The sequence below is a fragment of the Stegostoma tigrinum genome, chromosome 21, assembly GCF_030684315.1.
Source record: "Stegostoma tigrinum isolate sSteTig4 chromosome 21, sSteTig4.hap1, whole genome shotgun sequence".
NCBI classification, from domain to species: domain Eukaryota; kingdom Metazoa; phylum Chordata; class Chondrichthyes; order Orectolobiformes; family Stegostomatidae; genus Stegostoma; species Stegostoma tigrinum.
The window spans coordinates 115,423-134,562 of NC_081374.1; the positions used below are offsets into that span (position 1 = coordinate 115,423).

The window sequence follows — 19,140 nt, forward strand, 5'->3', positions numbered from 1 at the left end:
GGCCCAGCAGCATCTCAGGAGCACAAAAGCTGACGTTTCGGTGACCTCTCTGATGAAGGGTCTAGGCCCGAAACATCAGCTTTTGTGCTCCTGAGATGCTGCTGGGTCTGCTGTGTTCATCGAGCCTCACAAGCACAATAATGGTTTCATTTTACCATTTGGAATTGTAACCTGTAATTTTTCTCTCATCTTTTCTTTTTGGCCCAATTCCCAAATGAACACGATTACCTAAGATAACACGGTGTGAAGCTGGATGAACACAGCATGCCAAGCAGCATCAGAGGAGCAGGAAAATTGATGTTTCGGGTTGAGACCCTTCTTCAGACCCTGCTCCGATGCTGCTTGGACTGCTGTGTTCATCCAGCTTCACATCGTGTTTTCTCAGATTCTCCAGCATTGGCAGTTCCTACTATCTCTGAACACTATTACCTCTTCAGTTGTTGAATATTTTGTTACTTAGTTTTATCCTAAAAGTTAAACAATTTAATTTCTTTGTTTCTCTTTGCATTTCCTATTTATACTTTTGATCTCCTACCTATACTTTTGTTTTCTTCCTGATGGTCTGCAGCTGTACATGCTTGATCGTCAATCTCATCAGTATTCATTTTAATCCTCAGTAGGAAATAGGAATAAAACTCTGGCCAGGAGCTCATCATCCATCATTCAGCAATAAATGTTGACCCAGACAGCGACACTGACATCTATGAGTGAATGAAAAAATTTAAAGCAATGAAAATGAACATATTATTTAGAGAAATTGAAAAGTGGGAAGCAACAAATGAAGGAATGTCAGATGTTGTTATGTTAAAGATTTGAATATGTTTCAGATATGTTTTGCAAAGCAAAGATCTAATACAGTTATACCTGTTTGAAACAAAAACTGATGAAGTCAGAAATATGAAAATAAATGCATACATTTTTCGTTACTTGAAAGGAGTGTAGACAATAACTTACAATGCTTTAACAGTACAAAGCAGCCACATCAGCCAGCTGCTGTTTTAACTCACCTGTTACACCAGCACATCCAGTCTGCAAATGATGTTGGTTTTGCGTTTCTGTAGTTCTCTTTGCTGAGAGAGGTTAAATATAGGCTGTAATTCAAAAATGAAAAAAAATATTTTCTAAGGCCTTGGTTTCCCAATGGCATTTAAGTAAAGTGTCTTGGGGTGGCAGAGTTGTGCTCCATTGTCAAGCTTGACTAATAACATTCAGCATGACAGAACCAATTTCCCTCACAACTTGCTTGGTGTTCCCCCTAGGCTGCACTCCCAACTTTCTCTGCAAAAGTTGGCCTCTTTACATTATTACTTGTATGTGTCGTCATCTTATTTTGTACAAGATTTAATTGTCATTATTTAAACTCAGTTTATGGTTCAGTAAACCAATTGTTTAGGGTAATCAAGGTTTAGAGATGCTAGGTGAAAAACAAAGAACTGTTGACACTGGAAATCTAAAGCAAAAACAGCTTGCTGGAGAAACTCTGCAGGTCTGGCAGCATCTCTGGAGAGAAAGCAGAGTCAGTATTTCAGGCCCAGTGATCCTCCTTCAGAGCGAACTCTCCTCTCCACATATGCTGTCAGACCTGCAAGTGTTTTCCAGCAGTTCTCTATTTAAGAGATTTGTTTTTTAGGAGGAAAGCATTTTAAGATTATTTTCTTCATCAATTCCTTCCATCAATTCTTCCCCCACAGATTGCTTTACTAAAGATCCTTCTGGCTGCAGCCCCAACCTCAAAAGCAAAGACTGATTCAATCAATATTCTTGCAGATGTCCTGCCGGAAGAAATGCCGTAAATATTCTTTTCTCTTTAATATTAGGAACTTCAATTTCCCACTTATTGGACACTTTCATTCTTTTCAGTAAATTGTTGTTCTTAAATTTCATGAAGCATAAAGACTGGAACTTAACTGGAAGTAACTTAGTGAAAACTTATTTTCATTTAAGTATTGCAATGTTTGCTGGTACCTTAGTAAGGTACAGTTGTGTTCTGGATATGTGAGATCACATTCTTTTGCCAAGCTGGACTTGATCAAAAGCAAGTTGCTGGTAATCCTGGAAATCTGAAATATGAAAAAGAAATGGCTGGGAATGGATGTTAAGGTGCCATGTTTCGGATAAATGATTTTTTTTTAATAAACCCAAGATGTTAACTCTCTGACCCTATTTGTTGCCTCCCCTGCAGAGTACTTGCAATATTTTCTGTTTCTGTTGTCCTTGAATCCTGTTCCTTTCAGATAACATGCCATTCTTAGGCCCTCAATTCAGATGCTTTTCTTATTTATTTATCTTGTGCCATATACATTATTTTAATACACCTTGTACAGAAGCAAGGATGTCTCGCTGCCGTTAAACAGGGTATTAGTGAGATCACATCTGGAACATTTCATTTAGGTTTTGCCTCCTGTCTGGGGAAAGATGCTTTTCTATAAGAGGGAGTGCAGTGATGGTTTGTCTGATTCCTGTGGTGGTGGGACTGGTATATGAGGAGACTTAATCAGCTAGTATTATATTCACTGCTATACAGACAAGTGAGAGGCAATCTATAAAGTTTTAACAGCCAATTAAGGATTCGATGTTAGGGGTGGTGCAGAACCAGAGATCACAGTCTAAGGATATGGGGTAAACCATTTAGGACAAAGTTCAGGAGAAATTTCTTCATGCAAACAGTGGTGAGCTTGTGGAACTTGCTATCACTGAAAGCAGCCAAGGCCAAAGCACTGTATGACCTTAAGGTGGGCCTGGAGATCATATTTGGTGCTGAAGGGACCGAATGATATCGAGGAAAGCAGGTACAGGCTATTGAGTTGGATGATTGATCATGGTAATGAATTATCGAGCAGGCTCGATGAGCCAAATGGCCTGCTCCCACTCCTAGTTTCTGTGTTTCTGTATTAATATGGTGATATGATTTTTATCCTAATAGCACCACCGTGCTGCAGAGTATGAAACTTGGAGTTGATGTCAACAGACACAAAGAGATCATCGTAAAAGCAATTTCTGCTGTCTTGCTATTGTTACTTAAGCACTTCAAACTCAACCACATCTATCAAGTAAGTAATGCTGTTATGCTACCTAAGTAATTTGTTAATAATTATCAGTGGTAAGTATTGTTTGGTGTGCAATATTTTTTCTAATGTTTTGCTTCGGGTACTGTAGATGGGTCAGTTTTGTCTCGAGTACTATAGATGGGTCAGTTTTAGGTCCAGATAGGCCCAATCAAGGATAGTAGTGGTAAGTTGTGTGTGGAGTCAGATGAGATAGAGGAAGCGCTAAATGAATATTTTTCAACAGTATTCACTCTAGAAAACGACAATGTTGTCGAGGAGAATACTGAGATATGGGCTACTAGACGAGGGGGTATTGAGGTTCACAAGGAAGAAGTATTAGAAATCCTTCAGAGGGTGAAGATAGATAAGTCCCCTGGGCCAGACGGGATTTATCCTTGGATCCTCTGGGAAGCCAGGGAGGAGATTGCCGAGCCTTTGGCATTGATCTTTAACTCGTCATTGTCTACAGGAATAGTGCCAGACGACTGGAGGATGGCAAATGTGGTTCCCCTGTCCAAGAAGGGGAGTAGAGACAACCCTGGTAATTATAGACCAGTGAGCCTTACCTCAGTTGTTGGTAAAGTGTTGGAAAAGGTTATAAGGGATAGGATTTATAATCATCTAGAAAAGAATAAATTGACTACGGATAGTCAGCACGGTTTTGTGAAGGGAAAGTCGTGCCTCTCAAACCTTATTGAGTTCTTTGAGAAGGTGACCAAACAGGTAGATGAGAGTAAACCGGTTGATGTGGTGAATATGGATTTCAGCAAGGCGTTCGATAAGGTTCCCCACAATAGGCTATTGTACAAAATGCGGAGGAATAGAAGACAGAGGGTGGTAGTTGATGGGAAATGTTTGTCCTGGAGACCAGTTACTAGTGGTGTACCACAAGGGTCAGTGTTGGGTCCACTGCTGTTTGTCATTTTTATAAATGACCAGGATGAGCGCGTAGAAGGATTGGTTAGTAAATTTGCAGATGACACTAAGGTCGGTGGAGTTGTGATTAGTGACGGAGGATGCTGTAGGTTGCAGAGAGACATAGATAAGCTGCAGAGCTGGGCTGAGGGGTGGCAAATGGAGTTTAATGCAGACAAGTGTGAGGTGATGCACTTTGTTAGGAGTAACCAGAGTACAGGGCTAATGGTAAGATTCTTAGTAGTGTAGATGAGCAGAGAGATCTCTATGTCCATGTACACAGATCCTTGAAAGTTGCCACCCAGGTTGACAGGGCTGTTAAGAAGGCATACAGTGTTTTAGCTTTTATTAATAGAGGTATTGAGTTCCGGAACCAAGAGGTTATGGTGAAGCTGTACAAAACTCTGGTGCGGCCGCACTTGGAGTTTTGTGAACAGTTCTGGTCACTGCGTTATAAGAGGATGTGGAAGCTTTGGAAAGGATGCAGAGGAGATTTACTAGGATGTTGCCTGGTATGGAGGGAAGGTATTACGAGGAAAGGCTGAGGGACTTGAGGCTGTTTTCATTAGAGAGAAGAAGGTTGAGAGGTGACTTAATTGAAACATATAAAATAATCAGAGGGTTAGATAGGGTGGATAGGGAGAGCCTTTTTTCCCAGGATAGTGACAGCGAGCACGAGGGGCATAGCTTTAAATTGAGGGGTGAAAGATATAGGACAAATGTCAAAGGTAGTTTCTTTACTCAGAGAGTAGTAAGGGAATGGAACGCTTTGCCTGCAACGGTAGTAGTTTCGCCAACTTTAGGTACATTTAAGTCTTCATTGGATAAGCATATGGACATACACGGAATAGTGTAGGTTAGATGGGCTTGAGATCGGTATGACAGGTTGGCATAACATAGAGGGCCGAAGGGCCTGTACTGCGCTGTAATGTTCTATGTACTCTTATGTTCCACTTCTGTCCCAAGGGTGTCATGTCATTGTTAGGGTCCTAGTCATTAACCTCTTTCTGAAACATTCATTCAGGGACATGAGCTATACTGGTTGATGCAACATTTACTGCCCGACTCTAGCTTTCCTTGAGAAGATGTGGTGAGCTTCTTTGTGAACAGCTGCAGTGCATTTGGTGTAGGCATGTCCAGATACTGTTGGGGAGGAAGTTCAGGCTTTTGACACAGTAAGTGAAGAAATGTCCATATATTTCCAAGTTAGGAAAGTGAGGGCTAGGGGGAAACTTGCGCATGGTTGTGTTCCCGTACATCTGTTGGCCTTGCCCATTTTGTATCTTATGAATTGTAATGCTCATGAGTGAGCTTAAGTTGAGAGTATCAGCTGAAAGCCCAATTCATTCATTTTCTCATCCTTGACTGCATGTGAATATTTGACAGTGAGCAAGTACTGATGAGGAGTGGGGTCTGTGCAGATCATTTTTGCTTCCAGCCTAGAGGTTTTGAAGCTATTTGCAACTCTGCTGTTGGAAATCAAAAATATTCTTTTCTGAAAGACTCGTATTGTGATTCATTGGATAAACGTATGGATGATAATGGAATAGTTTAGGTTAGATGGGCTTTCTTTGGTTTTACATGTCGGCGCAACATCAAGGGCTGAGAGGCCTGTACTGCGCTGTAATACTCTATGCTCTATGATTTATTTTTTGGTTGGGGGTTCCTCTTAGTTTTTGAGGCTCCTTTTTCATTTTCCTTAACTTCATCTTTAGGTGGTGCAATCACATGTAACATTACCTTCTGTATTTTGTTGATATATGGGATGTTTGTTTCAAACAAAAATAGAATCTAGAATTGATTAATGGAGTTCCAGAGCTTGTATAACCTGGATGGAGTCCATTCAGCCTTTGTGGCTATATTGATCATCAGGCATCTATCTATTCTAATCCTATTTCCAGTATTTGGCCCGTAGTGTATACTGGGTGTTTCAAGTATTCATCTCCGTAGTTCTTAAATGCCCTGAAGGCTCTGCCTCCATCACGCTTTGAGGCAATGAGTTCCAGATACACACAATCCTCTGGATGAAAAATGTTTTCCTAAAATTCGCTCTAAACGTCCTCCTTACCTTTAAACTTTTCCCCCTAGTTATTGACCCTTTCTTTTATTATTCATTCATAGGATGTGGGCATCACTGGCTAGACCAGCATTTGTTGCCCATCCCTAATTGCCCAGAGAGCAGTTAAGAGTCAACCACAGTGCTGTGGGTCTGGAGTCACATGTAGGCTAAACCGGGTGAAGACGGCAGTTTCCTCCCGTAATTGACACCAGTGAACCAGGTGGATTTTCCCCCACAATCAGCAGTGGTTCGTGGTCGTCATTAGACTTTTAATTCCAGTTTTTTTATTAACTGAATTCAAATTCCACCATTGCCTATGATGGGATTGCACCTTGGCCACCAGAGTATTACTTCAGTCTCTGGATTAACGTTCCAATGATAATACAAGTGGGCCATTGCCTCCCTTTCTACTGAGGGGATATGTGCCTGCCTGTGTCACTCAGAACTTTGTACACTTGATTGAGTATTCATTCTCAACCTTTTCTGCTCTATGGAAAACAATCCCAGCCTATCTAGTCAAATTGCTCCAGCCCAGGCAACATTCTGGTGAATCTGTTTTGTACTCTGTCTAGTGCAATCATATCCTTCCTGCTGCGTGCAGATCAGTAATTCAGCTATGATCTGCCTAATGTTATGTACGGATCCATCGTAACCTCCTGGCCCTTTTATTCAACGCCTTTATAATAAAGGCAAGTATCCCAAACACTGCCGTAACCGACTTTTCTACCTACCCTGCCATCTTCAAGGCTCCATGGACGTGCACGTCAAGGTTTCACTGATACTGTATACTTCTAGGATCCTACCATTCAACATGTACTTCTTTGTCTTGTGAGCCCTCTCAAAATCTGTCACACCTCACTTTTCATGAGAGTTCCATTTGATTCTTCTCAGCTCATCATCCTGTGGTCTAAGGCTTACCTCCTCAATATTTGCCACACTGTCAATTTTTCTTTCCTCCGCTAACTCGTTGATCATTACTGTCTTGAATGTTAATGTACACAAATACCAAAGGACCCAGCGCTAAACTGCATGGTATGCCACTGGACAGAGGCTTCCGGGGCACAAAAGCATTCTTTGACCATGAACCCCCACCCCCCACCTACCACTAAGTCCTACCACTCCTCCTTGAATATGTCAAATGACCTGGCCCCAACAGCTTTCTGTGGTAGAGAATTCCACAGGTTTACAACTCAGTGAAGAAATTCTTCTTCATCTCAGCCCTGAATGACTTATTCCTTATTCGTGGACTGTGACCCCTCATTCTGGACTCCCCCAACATCGGGAACATTCTTCCAGTATCTAGCCTGTCCAGTCCTGTCAGAATTTTTAATATATCTATGTCTTTCCCCCATATTCTTCTAAATTCCAGTGAGTACAAGCTCAGTTGATCCCTTCTTTCCTCATATGTGAGTCCTGCCATCCCAGAAATCTGTTTAATGTTCCTTCGCGGGACTCTCTCATCAGCAAGAATATCCTTCCTCAGAATAGGAGACCAAAACTGCGCACAATACGCAAGTTGTGGCCTGACTGAAGCCCTGTATAACTGCAGGAAGACATCCCGACTCCAGTACTGAAATCCTCTTGCTATGAAGGACAGCCTGCCATTAGCTTTCCTCACTGCCTGCTGCACTGCTTTAGAGACTTTTCGGCCATGACACCCGGGTCTCCTTCTACCTGTCCTTTTCCTAAACTGCCACAATGCAGATGATCTGCCTTCCTGGTTTTGCCACCTCACATTTTTCGACATTATATTGCATTTGCCAAGTATTTTCCCACTCAGCCCGTCTGTCCAAGTCACCCTACAACTTCTTAGCATCCTCCTCATAGCACACACTGCCACCCAACTTAAAGTCATCTGCGAATTTTTACATTAGGATTAATCCATGGCACAACATCGTGGGCCGAAGGGCCTGTACTGTGCTGTACTTCTCTATGTTCTATGTTCTAATTCCTTAACCAAATCGTTAATGTATACAATGAACTGGCAAGGTCTCAGCACTGATCTCTGTGGTACCCCACTTGTCACTGTCTGCCAGCCAGTTCTCTATCCATGTCAGTACATTATCTCCGATACCATGAGTTTGAATTTTGTTTACTGATCTCTTGTGTGAACCTTGTTAAAAGATTTTTGAAAGCCCAGATACAAAACCTACTTGATTCACCCTTGTCCAATCTACTGGTCACATCCTCAAAAAATCCAAGATATGTTAAACATGATTTGCCTTTAATGAATGTGTGCTAACTTAGCCAATTCTATCACAGCGTCCGACTGCTCAGTTATTGCATCCTTAATTGCTGACTGTAGCAGTTTCCCCACCACTGATGTCAGACTAATCAGCCAATAATTCCCCATTTTCTCTCACCTTCCTTTTTTTAAAGTGTGGGGTTACATTAGCTACCCTCCAGTCTATTGGATCTCTTCCAGAATCTACGGAATGCTGGAAAATGATCCCCAATGCTTCCACTATTTCTAGGGCCACTTCCTTCAGCACCCTGTATTATAGAGCATGTGGCCCTGGGGACTTATCCGGTTTTAATTCCCGTCAACTTCCGCAATACCGTTTTCTGACGCAGAAGGATTTCCTTCAGTTCCTCCTTTGTGCTTGATCCTCTGAACCTGATATTTAAGGAGGGTTATTTGTATCTTCCATTGTGGAGACAGATTCAAAGTATAGATTCTTGACCAACCTGCTATGCGAAACCATGCCACACGTCTTACTGTAGTCCATGTGGACAACGTCAACTGCATTTGCTTCATCAATGCATCCAATCACAACCGTGAAAAATTCAAACAAATTTGTTAGATGTGTTCTTCCCCGTTACAAAGCCATGATGAATATCTTTGATTAATCCTTGCCTCTCTGACTGGAGATTAATATTGTCTCAGAATTTTTTCCAGAAATTAATAATAATTAATATCTTCAATAATCATAATAACCTCATTAACCACAGTACACCAGACAGCAGTAATTTAGTGTATGCCATACTGATTAAACTGGCATGAGACAACAGGCATAAGTGAGTAACAAAATTTTTAAAATAATTGGTGTGCACTTCAACACAGAAAGCCATCATCCCTTACACTTGTTACAAACTGATGAGTTCACAACAGAGCTATTTATGATTACCTGTAATACATTCATTGCAACTCAAGTCATTCACAATATATCAAACACTTGTGTTCACACACACATGCAAATATTTGTGAAATAAAACTGTTCAGTGTTAAATTGTCTAATGCATTTTGTGTTCTTTACAATAGTATTCACCAGTCTTTCATTGAAAAATTGAAAACTGTTTCACTTACTTTGAAGTCCCTTTCTTTTCAACCTCCTTTGAAGACCTCCTATCTGTTTTGAAGGCACTTTGCAGTCCTACTGTCTTCTTGCAGCACCAGTGCCGCACCTGAAGACACTTATCCCCACCCTTTGCAATCCTTTTTTTTCCCCACCTTCCCCCTTCATAATTTTGAATGCCTCTAGCAAGCTTGATTTCACTTTCTGTGCTACAAAGAAGTGATCTCAGTTTGTCTGCTCTGACCTCATGACTAAAACTCTACATCTCTGGACTCATAGTGAATTTCTTTCTTCTGTGTACTCTTCCTGACATTTTTTTTGCTTCAGCTTACGTGTTCAAATCTCCACCTAACTGAAACCTTACTAATGATTTTATAAGATTTAATGTTATCTCTTCAATCTTAAACGCCACACCCAGTCTGTAAAACCACGTAACTGCATTAAGGAGCTGAAACCTAGAGCCATCAGTTCAGGTATCACAGTTGCACATTATGAAGTTAAACTATTGAAATCGTACCAGAAAAATAGCCATGAAAATTGGTCAATTATTGTAAAAATGCAACTTGTACCCTTTAAAAAGGGACCCTGCTATGCCTATTATGACACAAATTTTATGGGACTGGGTCATAATTTATTGCCCGTCCCTAATTGCCAAGAGAGCGCTTAAGATTCATCCACATTGCTGTAGACCGGACCAGTCAAGGACAACAGATCTCTTCCTCTAAGTGACATTAATGAACTAGATGGCTTTTTATGGCAATTGACAACGGTTTCATGGCCACCATTAGACTAGCTTTTTATCCATTATCTTTTATTACATTCAAATTTTACCATTTACCATGATGAAATTTGAACACAAGTTCCCAGAACATGAACTTGGCATTGTGAATTAGTCATCCAATAGCATTATCACTTGCATCACCACTTCCCTTTAATTTACCGAATGCTAACAGCTTAATTGGGATGAGTAATAGAAATTGCAGCAACTGATTTGCTCACGGCAAGCATGCGTGACACGATGAAAATGACCAACTAGTATATTATTAATTAATGTTAAATAAATATATGCCAAGACACAGGTTAACTTCCCTGCTGATTTTCAATATAGTTGAAGACAATACAAAGATGATACAGAGGGGTAATAGCATCACAGAATCCTTATAGTGCAGAAAGAGGCCATTCAACCAATCAAGTCTGCGCAGCCCTTCAAAAAGCATCCTATTCCTCATCAAAAAACAAAGAAAATTACAGCACAGGAACAGGCTGTTTGGCACTTTAAGCCTGCACCGATCCAGATCCTGTCTCTAAACCTGTCGCCTATTTTCCAAGGATCCATATCCCCTCTGCTGCCTGCCCATTCATGTATCTCCAGGTACATGTTAAATGACACTATCATGCCCATCTCTACCACTTCTGCTGGCAATGCATTTCAGGCACCCACCACCCTTTCCTTGTAATCCTGCATTTACCATGGCTAAAGCCTGCACATTGTTAGACTGTGGGAGGAAATCTGAGTACTCATTAGAAACCAACAGGGAGAATGTGCAAACTCTACACGGTCGTCCAAGGCTGGAATTGAACCCAGGTCCCTGGTGCTGTGTGGCAGCAGTTCTAACCACTGTGCAACCTAATGTGGACATTCTGTTTAGGGAGAGGAGTCTGAACTATTAAAAAGGCATCATAAGAATACATCTACCATAAGGAATGACCTCCTTGAAGGTGGATAAATCAGGACTGAATAAATTGTATCCTCGGCTGATGTAGGAAGCCGGGGAGAAAATGTAAATGCTCTGAGCAATATTTTCCAAACCTCACTCAATACAAGCGAGGTACCAGAAGATTGGAGGTCTGCAAATGTTGTACCTTTATTCAGAAAATACTACAGTTATAGGTCATTAATACATCCTTGGTTGTGGACAGATGTTGAGGTAAAAGGATTCATTGTTTCTTGAAAAGGCACAGATTAATGAGGAATAGACTAAATGATTATACTACAGCCAGTCTGACTTCATGCAGGGTATTTGTTGGAATCATTTTTGAGGTGAAGCTACAAGGAAGCTATGAAAATTAGTGTGCTTAAAGGGTTGTTTTCCTTGGCAGAATTGCTACGATATTAAACTTTATTCTCTTTTCTTGTCCTGCAGTTTGAATACATGGCACAGCACCTGGTTTTTGCCAATTGCATTCCACTTATTTTAAAGTTTTTCAATCAAAACATCATGTCGTACATTACAGCAAAGAACAGGTGAGGGTCCTGAATTCATTTCTGTATTTACGTGGTGTATGGTATTCAGTCCTTCTGATAGTGGGAACAGTTTTAAACTTGTTGCATAATAAGTACATTGCACAGGGATCAAACATTTCTGCCCATGTGGTTTGCTACAATGCTTTCTCAGTTGTCTACATGAGTGTGTCAGAACAGAAAGAATGACCTCTCTAACGTCGAAACTTAAGGATTAACAGCCCAGTGACAATACTACTCGGCCATTGCCTCTCCTCTGTCTTAAATACGCATAATGACTTTGCCTCCACAGCTCTTCGCAAGAGAGAGTTCCACAGATTAACCACCCTCTCAGACTGAACAACTCCTTCCTCATGTCTGTTCTAAAGGGTTGCCCCTTCGCTTTGAGCCTGTGCTCTTGGTTCTCAGTCTCTCCTACTAATTGAAACATCTTCTCTACACCCACGCTTTGCAGGCCTCTCAATATTTTGCAAGTTTCAATTAGGTCTTCATTTCCCCCCCACCAACCTTCCTTCGACATGAGGCTTAGAACTGCTATCAATATTCCTAACACAGCCTGACCAGAGTCCTAGATAATAAAATGTGAGGCTGAATGAACACAGCAGGCCCAGCAGCATCTCAGGAGCACAAAAGCTGACGTTTCGGGCCCAGACCCTTCATCAGAGAGGGGGATGGGGTGAGGGTTCTGGAATAAATAGGGAGAGAGGGGGAGGCGGACCGAAGATGGAGAGAAAAGAAGATAGGTGGAGAGGAGAGTATAGGTAGGGAGGGGATAGGTCAGTCCAGGGAAGACGGACAGATCAAGGAGGTGGGATGAGGTTAGTACATAGGAGATGGAGGTGCTGCTTGGGATGGGAGGAAGGGATGGGTGAGAGGAAGAACAGGTTAGGGAGGCAGAGACAGGTTGGACTGGTTTTGGGATGCAGTGGGTGGAGGGGAAGAGCTGGGCTGGTTGTGTGGTGCAGTGGGGGGAGGGGACGAACTGGGCTGGTTTTGGGATGCGGTGGGGGAGGGGAGATTTTGAAGCTGGTGAAGTCCACATTGATACCATTGGGCTGCAGGGTTCCCAAGCAGAATATGAGTTGCTGTTCCTGCAACCTTCAGGTGGCATCATTGTGGCACTGCAGGAGGCCCATGATGGACATGTCAGCTAAAGAATGGGAGGGGGAGTGGAATTGGTTTGCGACTGGGAGGCGCAATTGTTTATTGCGAACCGAGCGGAGGTGTTCTGCAAAGCGGTCCCCAAGCCTCCTCTTGGTTTTCCCAATGTAGAGGAAGCCACACCGGGTACAGTGGATGCAGTGTACCACATTGGCAGATGTGCAGGTGAACCTCTGCTTGATATGGAAAGTAATCTTGGGGCCTGGGGTAGGGGTAAGGGAGGAGGTGTGGGGGCAAGTGCAGCATTTCCTGCGGTTGCAGGGGAAGGTGCCGGGTGTGGTGGGGTTGTAGGGCAGTGTGGAGCGAACAAGGGAGTCACGGAGAGAGTGGTCTCTCCGGAAGGCAGACAAGGGTGGGGATGGAAAAATGTCTTGGGTGGTGGGGTCGGATTGTAGATGGCGGAAGTGTTGGAGGATGATGCGTTGTATCCGGAGGTTGGTGGTGTGGTGTGTGAGAACGAGAGGGATCCTATTTGGGCGGTTGTGGCGGGGGCGTGGTGTGAGGGATGTGTTGCGGGAAATGCAGGAGACGCGGTCAAGGGCATTCTCGACCACTGTGGGGGGAAAGTTGCGGTCCTTGAAGAACTTGGACATCTGGGATGTGCGGGAGTGGAATGCCTCATTGTGGGAGCAGATGTGGAGGAATTGGGAATAGGGGATGGAATTTTTGCAGGAGGGTGGGTGGGAGGTGGTGTATTCTAGGTAGCTGTGGGAGTCGGTGGGCTTGAAATGGACATCAGTTACAAGCTGGTTGCCTGAGATGGAGACTGAGAGGTCCAGGAAGGTGAGGGATGTGCTGGAGATGGCCCAGGTGAACTGAAGGTTGGGGTGGAAGGTGTTGGTGAAGCGGATGAACTGTTCGAGTTCCTCTGGGGAGCAAGAGGCGGCGCCGATACAGTCATCAATGTAACAGAGGAAGAGGTGGGGTTTGGGGCCTGTGTAGGTGCGGAAGAGGGACTGTTCCATGTAACCTACAAAGAGGCAGGCATAGCTTGGGCCCATGTGAGAACAGTCCCTCTTCCGCACCTGCACAGGCCCCAAACCCCACCTCTTCCTCTGTTACATTGATGACTGTATCGGCGCCGCCTCTTGCTCCCAAGAGGAGCTCGAACAGTTCATCCGCTTCACCAACACCTTCCACCCCAACCTTCAGTTCACCTGGGCCATCTCCAGCACATCCCTCACCTTCCTGGACCTCTCAGTCTCCATCTCAGGCAACCAGCTTGTAACTGATGTCCATTTCAAGCCCACCGACTCCCACAGCTACCTAGAATACACCACCTCCCACCCACCCTCCTGCAAAAATTCCATCCCCTATTCCCAATTCCTCCGCATCTGCTCCCACGATGAGGCATTCCACTCCCGTACATCCCAGATGTCCAAGTTCTTTAAGGACCGCAACAGCGGTCGAGAATGCCCTTGACCCCGTCTCCCGCATTTCCCGCAACACATCCCTCACACCCCGCCCCCGCCACAGCTGCCCAAAGAGGATCCCCCTCGTTCTCACACACCACCCCCCCCAACCTCCGAAGACAACGCATCATCCTCTGACACTTCCGCCATCTACAATCCGACCCCACCACCCAAGACATTTTTCAATCCTCGCCCTTGTCTGCTTTCCGGAGAGACCACTCTCTCCGTGACTCCCTTGTTCGCTCCACACTGCCCTCCAACCCCACCACACCCGGCACCTTCCCCTGCAACTGCAGGAAATGCTACACCTGCCCCTACACCTCCTCCCTCACCCCCATCCCAGGCCCCAAGATGACTTTCCATATCAAGCAGAGGTTCACCTGCACATCTGCCAATGTGGTATACTGCATCCACTGTACCCGGTGCAGCTTCCTCTACGTTGGGGAAACCAAGCGCAGGCTTGGGGACCGCTTTGCAGAACACCTCCGCTCAGTTCGCAACAAACAACTGCACCTCCCAGTCGCAAACCATTTCCACTCCCCCTCCCATTCTTTAGATGACATGTCCATCATGGGCCTCCTGCAGTGCCACAATGATGCCACCCGAAGGTTGCAGGAACAGCAACTCATATTCCACTTGGGAACCCTGCTGCCCAATGGTATCAATGTGGACTTCACCAGCTTCAAAATCTCCCCTTCCCCCACCGCATCCCAAAACCAGCCCAGTTCGTCCCCTTCCCCCACTGCACCACTCAACCAGCCCAGCTCTTCCCCTCCACCCACTGCATCCCAAAACCAGTCCAACCTGTCTCTGCCTCCCTAACCTGTTCTTGCTCTCACCCACCCCTTCCTCCCACCCCAAGCAGCACCTCCATCTCCTGCCTACTAACCTCATCCCACCTCCTTGACCTGTCCGTCTTCCCTGGACTGACCTATCCCCTCCCTGCCTCCCCACCTATACTCTCCTCTCCACCTATCTTCTTTTCTCTCCATCTTCGGTCCGCCTCCCCCTCTCTCCCTATTTATTCCAGAACCCTCACCACATCCCCCTCTCTGATGAAGGGTCTAGGCCCGAAACGTCAGCTTTTGTGCTCCTGAGGTGCTGTTTGGCCTGCTGTGTTCATCCAGCTTCACACTTTATTACCCCAGTTGACTGTTTCCTGTTAGCTACCCATACAACTGTTCATTCTAATATATTATGCCTTGCACCGTTAACTCTTATTTTGTGTCATAGCTTTCAATGTTGCTGTTTATCAAATGCCGTTTGCAAGTGCACCACATTCACACTTCCTTGACTACTGGGTTAAAGTAGGTAATTTGTGTAGAATTAATGAGTGATAACGTGTTACACTATTTCATGGAGGTGATACGTGAATGCACCAAACCCACTTCAATCATAAATATTCTCTTTTTTGAGAGCACATTTTAAATGTCAAGCATTAATCCATGTTTTCCTAGCTGAGGCAGTAAAAATAAGTGACGCATAAATATGGTCCATTGATACCCCATAAAGACCTCATTGCTGAGGTATAATTTAAGCCCCTGCATTTATTTATATATTTTCTTCTTTTTTCATGAATATTTTGGTATCGCCTGCAGGGCCATATTTGCTATCAATTGCTGTTGAATTCAGTGACTTGTTAGGGCTTTTCAGCAGGCAGTTACGAGTCAACCACACTGCTGTGGATCTAGAATCACATGGAGGCCAGAACAGGTAAGTATGACAAATTTCCAACCCTAAAATTCATTGGTGAACCCGATAGGTTTTTACAGCAATCAGTTGGCAGTGTCAGTTATCACCTGAGAATAGTTTTAATTTCCAGATGTCTTGAGTTCTAAACTTCTGCTGAAGTGTGGGATTTGAGCCTGCAAACTCCAATCATTAGCCTGGGTCTTTGGATTATTAAGTGGCATTATCAAGACTACATCACCCTCTTTGTCATTCTTATGATTGGGAGGGAAAGTTATCAAATTTTACTCATCAATCACTGTTGAAAATAATTATTAACACACAAGAAGTAAGTGCCAAACTAAGCTAGAATGCTGCACATGAAAGAATAGTTGAATAATTTAATATAATGGAACAATCGCAACATGAAAATTGCCATATAAATAATGTTAGTTATGCTGTTAGTACTGTGGAATCAAATCTCAGAAGAAAGTTAATCTAATATATTCTTACTCATTTTTATCAAACTATTATTAGCTACACTTTCTCTGAATAAAATTTACAGACACCTCTCATCTTTCTGCGCCACCCTTACTGGAAATAGCACAGTTAGAAAGACTTCTTGCTAATCTGTGGGGATTCTGTTATCTTGTATCTGAGCAACGACTCAGCATGTGCATTTTGTGAAATTCTGTGCATGTAGGCTGTGAATTGATTGTTTTTAAAAATCTCAAATCTCAAGTGTATGTCCGTAGGTTTCTTGGATATGCAAAATTACCATAATTATAAATTTGGTTGTAAGGCCACTCTATTCGGTCTTTGCTATTCTGCCAAAACCTTCAAACATGAATTTTCAATAAATTGTCTTCTACATTTTGTAACTCTATCTAAATTTGCTAACAGCAACATCCTACTTTGCATACACTATTTGCGAAGCTCGACTCATTCAATCCTGCCATTGAAGACTGGGCTAGTATGTGGAAAAAATGACTTATTTTTTTCCGGACAAGTGACATTGGGGCAGATGCAAACTAATGAGTAATTCTCCTGACAACCTATGGACCTGTCCTTTTTCAGTTATTAGAAGCCTGGCTTTCTCTAAGGCGCTAGATAGTAAAACTTTTCAAAAGTTGACAGATTTAGCTGAGGAATATTATGATCCTAAGCCGCTTTTGGTTTTACTTGGCAGTTTGAGAACCAGGGGAATACGTATCAGGATTTTTGACAAGGTTAAGTTGACTGACAGATATGTGTGATCCTGGTTTAACCTTAAGTGAGATGCTGAGAATCAGTTTGGGATGTGAGATTAATGATGTGACCAAAAGCACCCGCTAGCTGAAGCCCAACTGGATTTCAGACACTACAACCAGCTTTGTCATTAGAGATTGCAGCAAGTGGAGCTTATGAGTTACAGGGTACAGGACACCCTTGCCAGGCCAACTGAGCTTGGAGGGCACCACTTGAGAGAAGGCAATTGCATAGCCTTAATCAGGACATATTCTGAACGCAGAAACTCTAGGTCAGCCCAAAGCAGAACCTGAAATTTTCAAGATCTGTGCTGGCAAGCCATTGTTGCTGCTGGTATGAAGACGCGAGACAGCAAGAGAGTCCCATTAGGCCTAAACTGAGTAAGGGAATTCACATCAGTATCCAAGAGAGTGCACTCCCTGGAAAGCTTACCCACAACTGTTTGGAACAGTTAAATTGCTTAGCAATATCCAAATGAGAATGAAACAAAGCAAACATTAAACGGTCACCCAGTTCGAATGTGTCAGTGATTGCAGACCCGGTCTTTACCAAGTTTTCGCTCCGGACTCCAACCCTTAAGTTTGCATATGACCTCTGCCAGGCTGAAACCCTATACCCAGGAGCCCCTACAGATTAAGGGTACAAATTTGGTTCCGGTTTCTTATGAGAAGCATCCGTTTCAGTTAGCACTGATTGTAATAAAGGGCTGGAGCACAAGCTTGATGGGGCAGAATTGATTGAGAAAGATTCACCTTGATTGGCTCAACATTTTTTGATGAGAAACTAGCTGTTTGAGTGAAGCCCTAACTAGATACCCGAAAGTTATTCCAGAAAAGTCTAGAGGTTATCAAAAGGGCCAAAGCCACCTTACATGTTGATCAAGAATCAATTCCACGATTCTGCCAGGGCCCCCCAATGTCATTTGCCTTATGCACAAAAGTAGAGGCATACACTAGAAGGCTGACAAGCAAAGGAATCATCAAACGCATACAGTTTGAGAATGGGCACCAGTCATACCAATTTGGAGCCAAACAGATCACCTTTGTAGGGATTTCAGACAAGCAGTAAATTGCTTTTCGCAGCTGGATAAATACCCAGTCCCTCGCATAGAGGACTTGTATTCAAAGTGGGCAGGGTGATTACTGTCTTTCACATGGACCATGAACCATGCATACCAGCAATTGCAATTAGATGAAGATTCTGAGAAGTATGCTAAATTAATATTCTTAAAGGTTTGTGCCAATATACCGGACTGCCATTTGGGGTATCATCAGTCTGTGCCATTTTCCAGTGGACGAACAATGAAGAGCCCTTTATAAGATCTGTCCAGGTCACCATTTATTTGGATGACGTGTTAATAACCAGGAAGACCAATAAAAAGCATTTGGAGAACTTGGATGTAGTATTTATATGTTTCTCCAAGCCGGGTGTATGCATTGGGAGGAAAACGTGTGTTCCAGGCACCCCAAGTGACCGAGACCCTTCATCAGAGAGGGTCTCTGATCTAGGGTCTAGGCCTGAAACATCAGCACTTGTGCTCCTGAGATGCTGCTTGGCCTGCTGTGTTCATCCAGCTTCACACTTTTTATCTTGGATTCTCCAACATCTGCAGTTCCCATTATCTCTGACCCCAAGTGACCTGCTTGAGCTACGGAATCAACAAGACCAGGTTACACCCGTTGGAAGATCAAGTGAGGGTGATTAAAGGTGCCGCAGCTCCTACATCTGTAAGAGGTCTCGGGTCTTTCATCAGAATGGTGAATTATTATGGAAAATTTATCTGTAACGTGGCCTCCATTCTGGCACCCTTACATCTACTGTTGAAAAAGGTCAACATGGAAATGGTCTCAAAACCAGGATACAGTATTTAGTGAAGTAAAGAAGCAGCTATCGTTACCTAAGGTGTTGGCACATTATGATCTCAAGTAAGATGTGGTGTTGACATGCAATGCCTCCCAGTACCGTATTGGGGGAGTTGCTAGTGGCCCAGGAGAGAGGAATACCTGATAGCGTATGCTTCCTGGACTTTGGCTTATGTCAAATTAAGACACACCTAGATAGAGAAAGAAAGTTTTATGGTCATCTTTGGTGT

General features: G+C 43.4%; 1 protein-coding gene across 1 annotated transcript in view; it reads left to right on the top strand.

Moving 5' to 3' along the window:
- The window catches only part of LOC125462951 (striatin-interacting protein 1), a gene marked incomplete at its 5' end in the record, with an annotated part of 171,669 nt that overhangs the window by 114,204 nt on the left and 38,325 nt on the right, over positions 1–19,140 (top strand). Inside the window, 3 exons of the mRNA XM_059653204.1 lie at positions 1,692–1,789; positions 2,924–3,050; positions 11,462–11,562. Of these exons, the coding sequence (XP_059509187.1) occupies positions 1,692–1,789; positions 2,924–3,050; positions 11,462–11,562 (326 nt within the window). The remainder of the gene's footprint in view (positions 1–1,691; positions 1,790–2,923; positions 3,051–11,461; positions 11,563–19,140) is intronic.